This window comes from Parasteatoda tepidariorum, chromosome 6 (genome assembly GCF_043381705.1).
Source record: "Parasteatoda tepidariorum isolate YZ-2023 chromosome 6, CAS_Ptep_4.0, whole genome shotgun sequence".
NCBI classification, from domain to species: Eukaryota; Metazoa; Arthropoda; class Arachnida; order Araneae; family Theridiidae; genus Parasteatoda; species Parasteatoda tepidariorum.
Genome location: NC_092209.1, coordinates 77,438,431 through 77,457,743, shown reverse-complemented (window position 1 = coordinate 77,457,743; position 19,313 = coordinate 77,438,431). Strand labels below are relative to the sequence as shown.

The window sequence follows — 19,313 nt, the reverse complement described above, 5'->3', positions numbered from 1 at the left end:
TTAGGGGATGTAAATTAACATTTAAGCAAGAAAAAACTGAAAACGATTTTGAAATTTAACTAATTTTTACAAAGAAATGCAGCCTTAAAACCTCAACAACTGTTTGATTGTAGGACAAGGCTGGGAGGATTAAAAATGCCTCTAAGCTTCATCAGGCAATCAAACTGATTCTGATATTTGTTATCTCACCTAGCTTATTAATAATTGGACAGATTAGTCTTATTGTTTCTTACTCACTAATATATTAATTTGTAATCCATAATGTGTAGTTTACTTCCTCTACTGACTCATTCAAAAAATATAAATTCAAAAATTGTAGAGGGCAGTGATTAAGGAACACTTTGTATATTAAGTAATTTAAAACACAATTCGACAGTTTGTCCAGCCCGAAATTTCAACCCTGCCTACTTATTTAAAACTTTAGTTAAAAAATTTTTTTTATAAAATTTAAAAAAAATACTGCCTTTAGATCAGTATATTTCAGATTAATATCCTATATCAGGATGTGTAGCCTAATCTTTCAACAAAAAACAAGCACCTTTTAAAGCACTCAAAAAATATTTTTAAGCACTATATACATTAACAAACTTTACATGACCATGATAAAATAACTAGTTTCAGACAAAAACTTCTTTTCTTGATTATATTAGCTACCATAAAAAGATTGAGATATTTTTCAGTGTGATTTCAGAGGGAGGAAAATGAAGCCCGAAATTGAGATTATCTTGCAAAATATAGCAGAGTGGCACATGAGAGGAGTGCAAGAATCTCATCAAACCCTCCAATTCAGTATACGCACATGTGGACTTTCAAGTATTTCATCAAACATGTAAAATCATTGGCGCATTCATACGTTGTGGACGCCGAAATGGATTATAATTGAATGAATTGAGAAAACGTTGCATTGAACAATGTGAAAAGCATGCTTTTGCTTAATACATCGCGAAAATCGACATGGTAAAGAAAAATCTCATTTCGGAAAAGGTAAATTTTAAGCACTTTTTAAAACACCCAATGAAAAAAGCACCCTTAAGGGCATTTAAAAAAGGAAAATCGAAAATAAGCACTTTTTAGAAATGCTATGCACCATGTATATTCAAGTCAAGTACACCTGCTTTATTTTTCAAGATTAAACTCAATATTAAATGCAATTAAACAGAACTATCAATAAAACATTAACAAGTTTTTATTACAATATATACATAATGGGGAAAAAATAGATGATAAACATGTTTTATTTACATTTTCTGTATAAAAATAATTTTTTTTAGCATGATGTTCAAGGGCTTTAAGACATGTCTCCACTGATACATACTAGTGATCCTGTCGATGCCTTTTCCAAAACCTTTTAACATCATCATGGCCACTTTTACTAACTAGCATTACTCGTCTTGAAGGATTACTGAATATCAAAACACCTAAATCCTGCAGTGAAGGAAGAAAAAAAAATTTACAATTGAATTGCAGAAACTTAAAAATAACAACAGAATAAATGAAGGCCAAGACTGCAATAAATCAAACATAAAGCTCTATTGGTGAATATACGTGAAAGTATTTTCAACTTTTTTCTAGGAGCACTAATTTACAACACACAAAGCGTTAAAAGATCTTCTTATACAGCACACTCAATCACATACAGGGTGTTACAAAACTAGTGACCACAAATACATATTTATTTTCACGTTAAGTGAATGAAATGTTGAATCAATTTTTTTTATAGAATATTTTCAGATTTTAAAAATGTAGAAAAGCTTTATTTGTTTACTATAGCTTGAATTTAATGCAGGGAATTATCTTCAGCATAGCAATAGTCTTTGTAAAAAAATTGCAATCCCAGGAAAACTTTTAATTCATTCTTTCAACAACAAAAAATATATAAATAAAAGATTAAGTTGAAGGAAGAAAAAATTATATATTCCAGTAAATTTGATTAACTTTATTTTAATTCAGTTAATCTTTGTTATAAGAGTATTGAAATCAAGAATATGCATTTATTTAGTTCTACATAACAGAAACAGTAATTAAATTTTATAAAAACATATAAAAAAATTTTTTTCGCTATTTACTCAAAGATAAAAATGTTGAGAAAAGATATAAACATTGCTATCTATTAAATTATTTAATAAATGAAAAAAAATATATGCAATATAATTTCCTTTCATCTTAAGAAAGCTTTTTTTAATTCTGCAGCCTTAGTGAAATAACTATAAGCACTTAGACAGTGGCGATGACGATAATGATGCACAGATATATTTCAATGGACTAGATTCTTGAAAGGATGCCCGGTGGCTGAGTGGTAATGGTTCCCGCTCTCGTGCCACAGGTCCTGGGTTCGATCCTCCGGCCGGGCAAAGTTGACCCAGCCTTTCATCCCTTCAGTGGATTGATAATATGAGAACCAAGCATGCTTGGAGACTAAACACTGGAGGTTTGGCTGATCACCCAATTGGAACATTTGCTTCTGCATCCCAGAGCCCAAGGTCCAGAAAACTGAGATGAGCACGGTAAGCCTTGGCCCTGTATAGGCTGTTGCACCAAATTTTTTGCAAGTTAAGTTAGGTAGATTCTTTAAAGTGCTGATTTCTTTTCAGAGATACCGAATGCTTAACCTGAGATTCTTTCAGCCATTTTAAGAATTTTTTTTCACTAAAAATGTACAATGCATTAATTTTACTATTTAAGAATTTTTCTTTATAGGTACTGGCAAATAGTTTGCAGAAATAAGGAGAAAAATTAACAGTAACCATACTTGCAAATATTATATGAATTAAAATTTATAAATTTCAAAATAATCTCTAACTATAGCACAATTCCTATTTACTCAAAAAATAATATAGAGAATAGTTCTTAGCATTAACGTGTATTTAAAAATTAAATACATAGCAAAAAAAAAAAAAAAAAATAGAAGAAATAAACTGCATTAGTAAATATTGACTTAGAAAACCCTCCAACTCTAGTAAAAAAAAAGGCAAAATTAAATTACATTATCTGAATTTTTTAATATTAGCACATAGGTTGTAACAATGACGGATAGATATTTTTTTAATGAATCAGACTTATGAAAACACTGATTTTTTTAATGCAATACCCAATGATAAAATCATCCACCATCATTGTATATTATTAATTGTATATTATTATATTATTAATAGATATAATTTATATCCAATCTGTGACTGATTTTAATTAAGTAATTAGACTGCAATGTAGAATTATTTTTACTTAAAAATAACTGGAATAAAATATTTTCTATGAAATTTAACACCACTGATTTCGGCCAAGAAGAAATGTTGATTCACTGTGTAGAGCAGCATAATCATTTCTTCAGCTATTTTATTGATAAATAAACAGTTTAAAGTTTTAAAAAGCTAACGTCCATTTTGTGCACACTCTCAAAGCTGTAAATTTCAGTCACAAAAATTTAACTAATAATACACAAAGGATGCTCATATGATATAAGTGATATCAAAAATAAATAAGCATTGAAATAGACTAAACAGATGGAGGTGGCACGTTTCCTCTCAGCACATGCTACATTATAACCAATCAGGAATAGTTTTTGATTGCATCACGCATGGAGGCCTTTTTGAGCAATTTAAATGCTTAATAATCAAATAAATAAACATTTGGAGAAAAAAAAATCAGATTTTCGGATTCAGGAGGAAATTTCCAATAAGTTAGGATTGAACATAAAAAAAATTAAGAGATGCTGTAATTGTCCATTATTCATATCTATGAATTGTTGATATGCATTGCAAATAATTGTTAATTATTTATAATGCACCGATATTTCACATTCAATGAATGTCCAATTTTATTACCGGTGTAGAAGATTACCAACCATTCGATATTTGAACATTTTTGGGGGTTTGAAAAGTCAACTTATACAAAGGGATATATGCTACTTGATATCAGCATTCCAGGAAATTCCAATTATAAATTATTGAAACAGAGTTAATTTATGCACAACAAAATTTCCAAACATAAACAAAATAAAACAAAAAACAAACCTGAGCATAGTTACAAAGCAATTCAAAATCACTTTGAGATAAAAATTGGCTGTACAAAACACCTTCAGTAAACTTGAAACGATCCCTTTCCATTTCCCAGAGTCGAATTTGATCAACAACAGTGGGTGGCAAAATTGGTTTCTAAAAGTGAAAGTAATTGCTTAAATGATTAGGAACATAATCACAGCAAAATTTTTAAACAAATGCTTTAATAAATTTTTAAAATTAAAATTTTTAATAGTTTTTATGTAGTTTTACAGTTTACACTTCCAAGCATATTTTTCAAAAAAGTATGAAGAGTAACTAATATAGATGGTGTCCAAGATGGATGGACACACTCAGGTTACATGCAAGGAATTTTTCAGTTCTACTGATTGGACCAATCAAATGTAATCCACCACAACATTTGTAAACTGCAAATTCTTTGTGGTTGTTGCCCTTTTATATGGTGAAGATTATCTTTAAAAGGATTTTTTAAAAAACCACTAACACTCATATTTTTTGAAACTTGGCTTTTTTTCTTTTTAACATTTTGCACTACATTCAAAATCAGCATAACAGTTTCTGACACAAGTTGTATAAACAATAACCAAACAGTTATGAGCACAATAATTATAAGAATAGAATAACACTTCATAAAAAAAGCTATTTAATATAACAAGAAAGCTTTCGAAAAGCAGTCTAAGGATCAATAATATAATTTTTTACTAAGACATTCTTAAACAAATTTTATTTTTAAAAGTTTACCCTTCAGCTTTTGAATATGGAAACAGACATATTTTTTTAAAAATTTTTAGGGAATAAAAGATATACTGTATATACTTCCAAATACAAGCCAAGAATTTTCAGAAAATTTTTTAAAGCTTAAATTGGGAGATGGGATGGGCTTATAACTGGATCCACTAAATTTGAAAAATTAGTGGATTTGAAAGATGTCATCACCAAAAGAAATACTTCCTTTTTCGAGCATTAGAAGTAATTAGCAAATATTCCAACACTTACAAAATATGAAATAATAGTTGACATGTTAGAAACTAAATATAAAATTTGAAAAAGAAACACAAAAAAAGGAAAAAGTGAAAGAAATTATTTTTTAATCTTCTAGCTATGAATCATGAAAGTTCATGTTTGTTTTATCCACTTTGTAACCATTACTACAAGAGAGGGGATAATTTTTATATCCAGGTGTAGCATGTCTCATATTTTTAAACATCAGGTTATAAACAAGTTATGATTTTTGGGTCAATTTCTAAACAAAAAATGTACACCTTGGTTATACACATATTCATAAATATATGGTACTTTCTATTACCTGTTTCAACATTTCAGGATGAGCATGCATTTGAAGAAATTTTACAATCTGAAAAAGAAACCAAAGAAATAAAAATGTATAGAAACTATAATCATTACAAAATTTACTATTTAATATTATAATAGAGAAAAGGATAAAATTTGTTAAATACAGTGAGTGTAACAATGCCCGACAAAAGTAGTTCAATTGTTGGTTGCCAGTCACTGCCACGTTTCTTTAAAAAAAAGTCAAAATGATCCGATTAATTCTACAAACTATGTTGGTTATATTTAGGCTAATTTTTTTAATAAGTCCAATTTCAAATTACAATTTGAAAAGTCAGTTAACATTGATACTATAACAAAAAAAAATATTTAAAGAAAAAATCCTAAAGACTATAAACTTTTCGTTTGTAAACTATACGTAAACTAAAGTCCACTATACATTTTTCACCAGCAAAAATAAACTTAATATTAAAAAAATTGGTTTTTATAATCAATTTTTTAAATCTAATCACAAGAAATTAAAAAAAAATCCAAATAAAAAAAAAAAATTTTTTTTTAAACATCAAAACAGATTACAACCGGGATAGCCTGGTTGGTAGGATGCTGGACTCGTGTTAGTGAGAATGACGAGTTAATCGTGCATGAATCCCGCCGGGGGAAGAATCCCCATGTATTAAATGGAGACTGGTGCACGTTAAATCTGTCAGGATAATAGTGGTCCAAGTTTCTCTAACAAAGCAATACCTCTGGAGGTATGGAATTGGAGATCGATCAAACTACCGTTCAGGTCAAAATTACGATATGTGGATGAATGAATTGAGTATTATTGGATCATTTCTGTAAAATGGATCGTGACGTGTGTGTGTGGTTGAAGTCATATTCTCGGCTACAGAAAACACCACTGAAAAAACAAGAAACTAAAAAATTCGCTTGATTTCAATCAGGCATGCTAGTACTGGCAAGTGGCATAAGTGACAACAAAACACAATTTCTCTCATTTTTATTGTAGATTAACAGAGTATCTTTTTATGGTTTATTATAAACAATAACGGAAGAGCATTACAGAAAAATAAGAATGTAAATAAGTATAAAAATTCTGCAATAAAAAAAATTTTAAAAATCAGATAATGTTTTCTGAAATGATGGGTATAGTTTGTAGCACATTCCTATTAACATTTGGTCAATAACTGATAAATCTAATCTACAAAATGACTTCGAATCTACAACATTTGATCCATTCCAGTTTACAAAATTTGAAATAAAATATAAAAATAAACAACAACAAGAATAGGACAAAACATTAAAAAAAGCTGATATATAACAACAAAATTTTCTTTTCACCTGATCTGCAGTGATTCCACATTTTAATGCTTCTCTGACACTTTCCCGAGTGAAGACACCAACAGCAAAATTTGGAAACCTAACAATTTAATGGAGAATATATGTTTTAAATTGAATTTTTTACAGCCCACAATTACAGAGTATGAAAATAAAAAGCAGTATAAACCACCTTCTGTCATTGCAACTGTGATACAAGATAAAAAAATAAATATTACAAACAATATTAAAAATACAGTACAAAATATAACATTAAGCAGTATTAAAAATAAATATAGTAATAAAATTTTCTCAAAGAAATCACAGAACTTAAAAAAAAAAAATACAATCATTAAATATTAAAATAAGTCAGGGAACTATGGATTTAAAAACAAAACTATGAGATAGTTTAAAACTTAAGTTATTGTAACATTTTCCAACAGGTGGTTTGTAATATGATATTCAATCATATTTAAATGTCAATTTCTCCCCAGATTTCTTTTTCTATAAAATTAAGTTTTATTAATGAATTATAAATTCTCTCAATAAATTGCCTCATGCAATATAGAACTTAAGAACACTTTCAACAGAACATTATTTCAGGAGTTTCAATTGTATTGATATAAAGAAAACTTCCAAGTTCAAAAAATAAAAAAAAATTCAAAATATTTTTCAAAAATTCTTTATAATGGAAACATTTTCTTATAGAGTTTCTTAAAATAATAAACACACTAAAAATTGAAATTATAGAGTTATTTTCCTCCCTCAAAATATCATCGATAAAACTTATTAAATAAACACCTGTAATCACCGATTTTGCAGACTTTTTTTAAAAATGGAACATCAAGCGTTAATCACCTATCAAGTTAATGTGAACATGTGTGAAGTAATTCTAAATTATAGTTTAATAAGACTTTATATAAAATTTATAGATATTGTATATGTCTATACATATCTATCCATCTATCAGGAAAAGAAATGATGTTAGAAATGCTTTCATGATGTTTCCAAGCAAAATTTTGAGTAATTTACCCAGTCTGCTTTAGCCAACTGCTTAGCTAAAAAATATCACATTTTGTGTTTTTAGTCTTCAACATAGTCAACAACTTTTTAGTCTTCAACAACATTTTTGTGTCTAAAGATTACACTTCCTATTTTGCAAGAAAGAGTAATTTCCTTTATAATGTTCTAAGTTATAAACCAAGAAAGTCAATATAGCAAATTTTAGATATCAACAAGCAATACAATAAACTAGCAGTTTAAAAAAAAAAAAAAGCTTTAGAGTAAAAATACGTAGAAAAATGAAGATTTACCTGTACATCATTTCACAAAAAAGAGCAATAAGAGCTATTTGAAGATGGGAATCTATAAAAGAAAATTTCTTTATTTAAAACGTTTTAATTTCTCCAAGTATTTCTAGAAAGAAAAAGAAAAAAGCGTTAACATTAGCTTAAAATCTATTATTTACAGTTATTCATGCAGTTTAGTATTTAGATAAATAAATCGTTTAAGAGAAAAGATAAATTTTTAAACACAAAAGTTACTAAAATAGTATTTAGTAAACTTTTTTCTTCTTCTTCTTCTTTTTCTTAATAATAGCTGCATAAATGGATTTATAAAAAGCAAATAAAATGTAAAATAAAAATTTCCTTAATTTTAAAAATTTATACAGTTTAATTAAATATGAATAGATATTTTACAATAATTAATGAAGTAAATTGACTAAGTAAATAAAAATCATAAAAATAAGAAATAGATTTATCATTAAAATATACACAGTATACAAAGACAAATAATACCTGTGTATGCATACACTCTATAATTTGTTTCAACAACTATGTAGCCTGTTTTGTTGACATCCATGTTAACTTCCTTAAGACCAGATGCCAAATTAATAGCTAAACGAGTAGGATAAAATCGCCCAGATCTCCGCTAGAAATAAATGTACTGAATATAATCAATATAATTTAAATGTAGTTTCATACACTCTAATAGAATGATTACTTAGATCAAGTAAACCACAGATTTTTAATTTATAGAGAATTTTGATCAATTTAAAAATTGGGTGTACTTTTTTTTCTTTAAAGATGAGGTTACAAACTCATATAGAAAACTACCCAAGTAGTAAAATATCAGTCTTTACTGGGTTGCTATATGTATAGATTATTTATTTATTCATTTATATTTTGCTTTGTTTTTCTCTCATAAAGCTTCTCTTGGATATTTCATTAAAAAATGCAACTTAAAAAACACTTATATAATACCTAAATAGATCATTTTTTAAATCAAGAAATTATTTTTGTTTTTCAAACTAATAACAAAAACCAATCAAAGTCAAATTTTATATTTCTACTAAATGAAACCTTTTATTGTTACATATCACGTATGTGTTTTGGAATATATTATAATAAAATAAATTTTCCTTGAGAAATACCATTGTTCAATTTTTACCAGGTAATTGATAAAAAAAAACTTACTTAAATTTCTGTTCATTTACTGACAGCTGATTTGGTCATGACTTGGTTCATTATTTGTAACTGATAACCATATGTACTATTTCTATTTGATAACTATTAGGCATTATTAGATAATATATTGCACTGTTAAAAAAATTACATGGGAATCAATGACTTCTTCAAAAAAATTTATTTACCTAATAACATGAAATAAATTTTATTGCCGATAATTAATAATTTTTAAAAGAAAGAGAAAATAGCAAACAAGCAAAGAAATATTTTGCGAAATGACAGGAAAAAAAAATATCTTGCTTTAAAAAAATTAATTTACAAAAGCAGTTTAAACAGCAAAAAACATATAAAAAAAGAATAAGGATTCTACCTTTCTCTGATAGACTATGCCTAGTTCTCTAAGATGTTGCAAAAACATTAACATTGATTCATTCATTTCACCAGTACTATAATCCTGAAAAGAATTGGAGTACATTTTAAGACTTTGCCTAGAAATGCAATAAATCAAAACAGACAAAAGTTTTGAATAGATAACTAAAAATTTTTTTACATAATACACTGTTTTCATAAAGATCTTTTATTTTAATACAAGCAAATTCATGATAAAATAAGACTTTCACTCTTTACTAACATTTATTTTATTGCTTGAAAGCAAATGCATGAAAACTTGAAACTATTAAAAGTATTAAAGGAAAAATGCTGGAAAGCAACACAATTCTAATAATTTTCTGCTACAACACAATTCTAATAATTTTTATTTTATTTTTTTCCTAAAAAATCTATCTTTAAAAGACTTATATTTAAAATATTTTTGTACAATAGTTTTTTATCCTAAAATACCTCTTTGTTTGTATATTTTTGCTCAAAAATAAAAATTGTGGATCAAAAAATTATTTTTCAAAAAACTGACATTTATAGAATTGTTTGCTCATTTGCCTTTATTTAAAGTATTATATTTATGATTGTATAAGAAGATTTGCTTATTGTATTTTGATTTTAAGTATACAAAAATACTTAAATATTTTTACATTAAATGCTGTTGTTATAAAATTAGATTGTCTTATGAGATTGACTTACCTTTCCTAAAGTAAGAAAACTGAGTTGAAAGAGGAATGTTAGACAATCTACTAAATTCAACCCTCGTTCCTATAAAATACAAAGACAAAATATATAATTAGAAAAAAAATATATACTTAGAAACAAAAATATTTTAAAACTTCAGTTACTTTTTAATTTTTGTTTTACTACATTAAAGATATCTGATAAATTAATCATGGCAAAATACACAATTTATGTTAAATAGCAACATTCAACAGTACTGCAATAAAAAACTTAATGCCATCCTTTTGTCATCTAACTCTATGTATTTATATCATGAAAAACTCAATAGAAAAACTAAACAATGTTTGTGAAATGGAAAATAAAACATCCTTTGCACAGATAAAATTCACCAAATTTTATTTAGTCACATTTTTAAGAAAATTAAGATCATAACTTAAACCTAGACATTATAAGATATTAATATAAATATTTTAAGACACAGATACCATTTAAGAGTACCTTATTAATTCATATAAAAAAAAAACCAACCATGATCAAATAAACACAAAAAAAATCAAGAATTGTTCAACTGAATTTTACTTACTTCAATAGTATCAAGATACTGTAACATAAAATGCCAAACTTGAGAGGCAGTTGTCATAAGAAGAAACTGAAAACCTTCTGTTGTAATTACATTAGATTCACCTTCTCTAGAAATTTAATAAACAAAAAAAATTAATATAAAAATGTAAATGGTCTTTATTTATTAATAATCAAATAAATACAAATAGTGGAACTGAAATATTAAGTGGATCAACCTTACAAAAAAGTGAATTTTGAACTCACTGTGTATTTAGAACAGAGGTCGCCAAAGTGGTCTATATAGACCCCCAAGGGTCTATTTAACAAAAGCAGGGGTCGATCTGAGACAGGGGGGCGAATGGGGGTCGATCCGAATCGGAAGGGTCAATTGTGGGTCGAAAAAAGAAACAGTTCTCAATACTCAAATCACACATACCTAATTAAGTATGTAAAATTTGTGAATTTTTTTTATGATTGACTCAATATCAGTTTCTTTATAAAACATAAATTAATAAACGTGTATTTATTGGGGTGAAACAAGTATGTACGTACCACCGCGCAGTGGCACGAACTCAGCGCAGTTTATAAGTCATATGCAGATGTGCGCTTGTCCAAATGTCACTTGTGACGAGCATTGACGTTACAAATGCAAATATCATACTCAGTTTTAACTATCTTTGCAAACTGTGTTGAATATTTGCAGTGTCATTATTAAAACTTTTATAGTTTTGGATAATTAGTTATTGTTTCGATAAAACCNCATAAAATGCCAGACTTGAGATGCAGTTGTCATAAGAAGAAATTGAAAACCTTCTGTTGTAATTACATTAGATTCACCCTCTCTAGAAATTTAATAAACAAAAAAAAAATTAATATAAAAATGTAAATGGTCTTTATTTATTAATAATCAAATAAATACAAATAGTGGAACTGAAATATTAAGTGGATCAACTTTACAAAAAAGTGAATTTTGAACTCACTGTGTATTTAGAAGTACCATAGAGTTTATAAAACTTTTATAAGTATATATAATGCTAAAAAGAAATAATTTTTATTTACAAATCTAATTCATAGTTTGTAATAAGCTTGCTCAGATGAATGAAACAACGTTAAAACTTATTAGTTTGTTAATGAGTATAGTAATAAATATTGAATTTTGCATAAGTTATAATGCTTATGTTAATTATTCTAAATATGAAATGTAAATTTTATAACAAAGAAATTGTAAATTTCATTTTACAGAGTAAAACGTAAATATTATTTCTCTTTTCCTGTTCAATATTGCTAGAATTAAAGTTGAATAACTAAACAGTTTTAAGTAACATCATTCAATGATTCTGATACACTTTAAAGTTAAAATCTTTTATTGTATTATCTTCATTAATTACAGGACAGAAAGAGAGCTGTCAATATTTCCATAACTCAAAGTCTAAACTGCTCGATAAGAAATAGCATTTTTATTATATGTTTAGGTTCAAGAAAATGCAAATTAGAAAATATTGGAGTATTACATTTTTATTGCGTTGCTTTTAAAAATAATCCCCCCTCCCCAAAAGGAAAGAAAATGGTGTTAGATTTTTATTTGTTACTAATCAAAAAAGAATTCTAAGCTCAAAATTCCTTGCTTTTTTGGCAGCATTTCCTTTCTTTTCAAATATACTGGAAATTGTTCTTTTTTTTAAAAATTTATGTTGTAATCTAAACCTCTTTTAGTTAGCAGGTTTCTGTTGTTCACTTTGCATCTTATCAAATAACTTTACATTTCAACTATGATGGAATAAAAACATACTTTTTCATTAATCCTGAATGCAAAAGGACTTTGATGGCATCATTACTAACCACATTTTCTGTTTGTTGAGAACCAACCATGAAATGCAAGAGAGCCTAAAAGTACATTAAAACAGAATTTATAGGTATATAATTTAAAATTAAGACAATTATAAATCATGAGATATAACTAATACAGTAGATCGTTATAGCGCAAACCTTGAAAGATGGTATTTTATGGAATTTTATATGATATGGATCATTTCATCAAACTTACCAACTAAATTAGGCAATATTTGTCTGGGAAAGATCAATCTTAAAAAACTTTAAAATAATTTTGATACAAATACGTAAAAACACAAAATATGCACTTAAGCATTTTATATCCGCCGTTCAACAGTCGACCCAATTTTGGGTTTACGACTACTAATATTCAACTCCGTAGCCTTGTAACTTTGAACCAATCTTGAAGACAAGGAAAATCCTGGATCAGTACCCCCAGTGGTATGATGTATTATGGGAACATGGAGAGCTTTGTGACTCGACAGATTTAACGTGCATCAGTCACTATTCACTACACGGGGAGTCTTCGGGCGTCGAATCCACCACCTTTTGGACATGGGCCTAGTGCCCTACCAACCAGGCTATTCCAGACCTGAACTTAAGTATTTATAATTAACAGGGAAACATTGAAATTATCTGAAACATTAAACAAATTAATTCATTTCGGTTGGCTTTTAAGAAATTTACACTTTTCATCAAATAATTAAACTAATAGTGCAAAAATTTTATAGTTCTTGCTTCATTATAGAAATTTCTTAACTGCAATTCCATTGTTTACACCCTAGTATGGTTGATGAAGAACTGTGGTTTATAGAATTGTGTTACATAGATCTTCTGGTGTAATGAAAATTAAAAGAAAAATGTATATATAAGATACCTAGTCGTTCCTAAGCATCACAACGAAACTAAAAATTGCTTTGAGCTTACATAGGTATTTTGGTCTTAATATACATGAATTTCTTAAATTTAGTAATAAAAGGTATTAAAATGTAGCACATCAAAACCTTTAATCTAAAACTATAAACCCAAAAAAGCACCACAAAAAGAAATTATAATAAAAATAAACTAATATAATATATAACCAATATATAATAATAAAATACACATACTTCCCATCTCTCCAGAGCATAAGCATCAAGAAATTTAACATCTCTAGCATGTTTGTCTTTTTCAAGATTTGCATAAACAGCCCAAGGTTTTCCTCTAGAAAATATAAACTTTTGTATATTTGCTCTAGACAATTAAACAAAAAAGTGCAGACAATAAAAACAAAATTAGGAATGTGTATTATGATGTTACAGTCAATGGAAAACTAAAGTTTCCGCTATTGTGAAAAGGTACATAAAAAAAATATTAAAAATACATTCTGAACATTATTAACACTAGATTGCCTAAGGAAGTCATTTTGAATGCTTTTTAATTTCAATTAGAAAAACAATGATGACACAATTTCTTAGAATTTTGTGACTTTTTGTAAAACATATAATTTTTTTTTTATTGTTAATATTTACTAATAACTTGTTATATAATTCTAAATAATAATAAAATATTAAAAATTAATTTTAAACAACTTTCTATACACATTAGTCATTCTTTCACAATCCTGTCATTTTGACTGCTTTTGGGCAATATAAGTATTTCAGTCTTTCTAATGTTAATGTCATTCTATTCTAGTATAGTTGGTAGTAACCTTTTATATTCATTCATTCTAACAGGGTAGGAAATCATACATGTCTATTGTGCTGAATTTAACTTAACTCAACATTTTTATTAAATTTTTATCAATGTTCAATCCATAATGGAAGTAACTAAAAAAAAAAAATGGAAACATATAAAAACAAAATTTTAAACTTGTAAAATTATGTATACATGTACGGCATAATGTTAAGAAAATAGAAAACTATTTTGAATGAAACAAGGAGAAAAATAATTAATTCACCCTCCAAGTAAAGCCGTTTTTAGGTTTTTACGGAATGTTGTATTCAAAACCCATCCAGGTAAGCCTCCAGGTACAGGAGATTCCATATAAATATGGAGTTCACATAATGCTTCAACTGCATCCAGATGTTGTCTAAAAATAAAGTATGATGAGAAAATACTGATTGTACATTACAAAACAATATTAACACAGAACTTGGTAAATAAATAGTCATATCTATAGGGATAAGCATAAAACAATTTTTTATTAATAATTAAAGGATGCTAAAAAATAAAAGTTCAAAAGCATAATATAATGTTAATGACCTTCATAACAAGGTCCATATAAAAGGAGATTGGCTTATGAGATAAAAATTTGACTTATTGAATCATAAGGAGTTATTAAGAAATATTTATTACATGAGCATATTTGCTAGTCTAAATGATTTTTTTTACAAATTTGTTCTTTTATCCAACTTTTTATCAAAGTCTTTTCAACAAAGAATATTTAATTTAAGAAAAGCCGGAAAAATATCAAATATTTGGAATTTTGAAAGTGTTTAGTTTAAGGCCCTTTTAGAAATAAAGTTAATCGAAAAGTCAAGCGAAAATATGTTACCTTACACTGAAATAACAGCAATGTGTCATGCGTAGATTTTCATTTGAAGGGGTGGTTAAAACTGTTAGACAAATAAAGGCTGAAAGGTATAAGGTTCAATTTTCATTAGTCATCGAAGAGAACGATCTCATGCATTCAACTTGCGTCGGTGACGCCAGGGTCTGCGGGGATCGGCCAGTTTCTTTTCATTTACTGTTGGTCGTTCTTGCGTGAATCATGACATCATCCGTTATCTGTGTAAAGAATATTTAAGCTTCCGTTGGAACAGATTATTTGGTATTCTTTCTTTTCGTTTGTCACTCTGTTTGCGACAGTTTGCTTACCAATGTTTTTAAATAAACTTACTTCATTAGAAACTTCTCTTTTCTTATTTGTTTTATTGACATACAGATAAAATGATATTCTGCAACAATCTTAAATGTCAAAAACCATAAACTAGCTATTATTCGCAATGGCTAGTTTAAGTATTAGTAATATGCAATTCTTATTAATGATCGCAAAAAGGGGCATCCCCATAGCATTAACTGACAGATCCGTGAAGATTTACACTAATCAGGTTTTGGAAAATTAGTTGCGCTTGGACCTTGTTTCTTTAATAAACTAACATTAAAAGTAGTTGCCAGGAATCGCTACGAACTACTCTTTTTCGTATCACACTACTTCTTTTAAAAAGTAGTACACTACAATACAAAAAAATGTAGCAACTACAGTAGTTTTGCTACTTGAAGCATGCTACTTCCAATGAATGACTTTAAGCATAAAGAAATTAATATGTTAGGCTACAAAGCTAAGTTCTGACACATTTATGATGATATCAAAAATTAAGTTTTTTTTAAGTCTTCATCAAATGTAAAATAAGGTTGTAAAAAACTATATAATGATTGATTTTAGATTGAAGTTTTTGCGATTGATAAAATGAATGAAGAAAAATCAAGTTAATGTTTGTAAAGAAGATAAATATTTTTTTTAAATCTTAAAGGTTTTTTGAATATATTTTAATTAAATTATCATTTTAACAATTTAAAAATAAAAGTAGCCTCTTTACACTACTTACACCTGCTTTAATAAATAAAGAATCATATTTCCAATTAGTGTAGTAAAGAATAATAATCCAAGTACAATTTCACTTACTTGACATATTGTTGTCCAAGCCAAGATCCAATAACTGCTTGAGGTACAGGCTGTTCCACAAATAAAAGTCTAGTAACATAGTGTTTGGACAAGGAAGGTAATTCTCTGGAAAAACATTGGAAAAAATTAAGGAGGCATTTATTTATATTCACGAGATAAAATTGCTAGATAATGTTATACATAAAGTTAAATAATATTTAAAAAAAAAAAAATTCAGAAAGAAAGATCAGACTTAAAATTTAGTATTTGTACTTCTCTATAATTTACAATGATTTTAAAACAAAACTAAACAACTAACATAAGATATATAAAAGTCTTTCTTGATCTCCTTCTTTCCACACAAGAATAGATTACTTTATTGAAGAACACAAGAATAGATTCTTTAAACGAAAGAAACACTCTCTTTTAAGATTACTATTTTTCACTAAATTTTTGTGTAAATAAATTTAAAATTAAAAAAAAAATTTTGTGTCTGAATTTTTAAAAAAAATTTCTATATTTCAAGCGAGCCTTAACAATTCCTTGGTGAAAGCTGCGACCAAATCATATCTCTTATTCCTTCCCACGCAGAGGAAATATATGTCCCTATTGCTGAGAGATGGGTAAAATTCTTGTTTTCAATGTCACACCGAAAAGAATAATATATATATATATATATATATATCATTAAATAAAAGATAAATAATTAAAAGGTAAACAATTCTTTAAAATTAATTTTAGTTCAGTTTTAAAACGGTTCAAAGCATGAAGTTGAAATTGAAAGTTCGAATTCATGATTGTCATTTTGTGGGGTTCAGATAATTTGGTTTCAGATATACATATATATATGGATAGATAAATATATTATTATTATATATATATACAGGAAGGCGAGAGTCCCTCTTCAGATACTTTCCCGGTCAATAGTAAATTTATGTTCTCAAACTTTTGAAGACTGCCAAGTAAAGAAAAGAAATCATTTTCACTAAAAAGGCAGAAAATTTAACAAAATTTAAATATTGTAGAAAAGTGCAAAAATATTCTTACTTGAGAATTAAAAGCTTGATAAATCTTCGAATAATTGAATAGAAAATAATCAGTTCAATAAATAATAATATTTACAAAAACCATAGTATATTACTAATAATCAGGGTTGGGTTTTTGCCGTCAAAAACTAGTTCTTAACATGACAGTGGTAAAAACCGTCAAAAACCTACTGTTTTCTTTAATTTATGGCATATAGCGGACAATATATTATAATTTTAAAGTTTTCAAANTAGAAATAAGCTAAACAAAACTTTCAAAACTTGTAACTACTAACAAACTCTAAGTCAAGAATTACTGCTATTCTGTCAAGTTAAAAGCTTTTATTCAGTTGAAAAAGCACATTAAACAAAATTTAATTACAAACAAAATTATATGTTCAGTAGTCGGGGTTACTGTGCAGAAGCATACAATAGTAAGTGACTAATTTTGCGCATTTTACATTGCCCAGTCGATTTCTGAATTTAGTATGGATGGGTCCAAAATTTGAGAAGATTCTTTCAATGGAAGACCACCAGTCTAGTTCCAAGGAAGCCTGTCATTGAGAATAATGATAACAAAAGGTTATTGCAATGTTGCAAGGAAACTCAAAGGATTTCCCAGGCTTTTTCATGTCTCATTTCTGTGTAAAATATTGAAAACAAAAATGATAAGAAAAGTTTATTTTATGAGGATTTCTTTTTATGTGTACATGTGTTTCGCAAAGAAAGATTTTATGAATGAAAGTAATCAATCTTGACATTCTTCAGTAATGTAATATGCCAAACAAAATGCTTGGAAAAGTTGAAAATTTTGTTTAGTATCCTAATATTTTACTTCAAATAGTATGTTTTGATATAATCATGTTGGGAAAATGCAAGAATCTCTTCTTAAATACCTTTTAACAACTTTTTTTCTAATTTTATTACTCAAAAATGAATTAATTTTAAATTATACGCAGTTCAACTCAAACAAAAATACAATTTTACCAAAACTATGGGTTTTTGACATGACGGTAAAAACCATGGTAATAACCGGTAAAAGCCGTCATGTGTCAAAAACTTGCCAACCCTGCTAATAATAGTGCAATTGATTATAATTAGATCTCATGTTTCAACATCTATATTCTACTTCACCATTACTATTACTTTAGCTAAAAAATTTCTTTTTTAAATATCAATTTTTTATTTACCTGAATACAGCTAAACATGTAGCAGGGTGGTTATATAATTTTTCCAGAACAGCTGCTGATAGAGTTTTTAAATAATCATGCAGATCTTTGCATTTTAAAGATTGGCTTTTCGAAGTTGTCATTTTTTACTGATCTGAAATAAAACATAAATACATTATTTTTTATACATAAATGTATTTTCTACTTTATTTTTTTTTTCTAATATTTTAGATTAGATAAAAAAATTCACTTTTTACATTTTTACAATCACAAAACATAAATTACTATATGATATCTAAAAATTATGAAGTGGTAAAAACAAATATTAAAATTTAGTGGTTACTCTGGCTGTCACAATTTTATTGTGGTATTAAAAAGCTAACACAAAAATAAAGTCATGGGAAAAATGATGTGATAAAAATTTTTACTAATGATCTTGAGTGTATTTTCTTATGTTTAAAAAATGATTAAAGGAATTGTAAAGATAAAGAAAAGAGAATTACATCCAAGAAACACAACTGAAATTGTAAATAAGTTTATCGAAATCTTTTGTAATATTAAGGGTATTTTGGCGCTTCAAAGCATCCAAAAACTTGTTCTGGGTCTGTGAAACACAGCAATTATATTGTACAAGAATGATATGAAATACCTTTAAATAATAAGAGTAATAATTAAAAAAGAAATTCCAAAAATTAAGTTCCCATCTATAAACAAACCACGGACAAAACACAAACAATATTTTGCCGTGGGTACGGCTGTAGTTTATTTTTGGTGTCAACCGAAATCTTTTAAAGATACTCGATAGCCGAGGTTAAATGAGCTACAATTTATAATACGAAATAATAAGAATATTTACGATATTTATTTGATTTGTTTTGCTGTTTTAAATTTATTTTATCATTCAACAAGGTATCTGTAATATCTTTTTT

The 19,313-nt window shown here is 27.2% G+C and overlaps 1 protein-coding gene across 3 annotated transcripts; it reads right to left on the bottom strand.

The window, feature by feature from the left end:
- Positions 1-1,168: 1,168 nt before the first annotated feature.
- On the bottom strand, positions 1,169-19,160 carry LOC107445537 (general transcription factor IIH subunit 4 marionette). 3 transcript variants are annotated; one of them, XM_071182756.1, is made up of 16 exons: positions 19,034-19,160; positions 18,406-18,538; positions 16,212-16,316; positions 14,484-14,615; positions 13,654-13,747; positions 12,504-12,598; positions 11,487-11,556; positions 10,737-10,772; positions 10,169-10,237; positions 9,462-9,545; positions 8,423-8,555; positions 7,937-7,988; positions 6,648-6,726; positions 5,323-5,370; positions 4,011-4,151; positions 1,169-1,425 (listed from the first exon to the last, which is right to left on the bottom strand). In XM_071182756.1, exons 2-16 carry the CDS (start codon positions 18,525-18,527, stop codon positions 1,315-1,317), a joined length of 1,371 nt encoding a protein of 456 aa, XP_071038857.1. In that variant the 5' UTR covers positions 18,528-18,538; positions 19,034-19,160; the 3' UTR covers positions 1,169-1,314. The 3 variants fall into 3 exon arrangements, with proteins under 3 accessions (XP_071038857.1, XP_042904554.1, XP_042904555.1); XM_043048620.2 differs by lacking the exon at positions 11,487-11,556 and having other exon boundaries at positions 10,737-10,842; XM_043048621.2 differs by lacking the exon at positions 11,487-11,556 and having other exon boundaries at positions 10,737-10,842; positions 18,888-19,129.
- Positions 19,161-19,313: the final 153 nt, after the last annotated feature.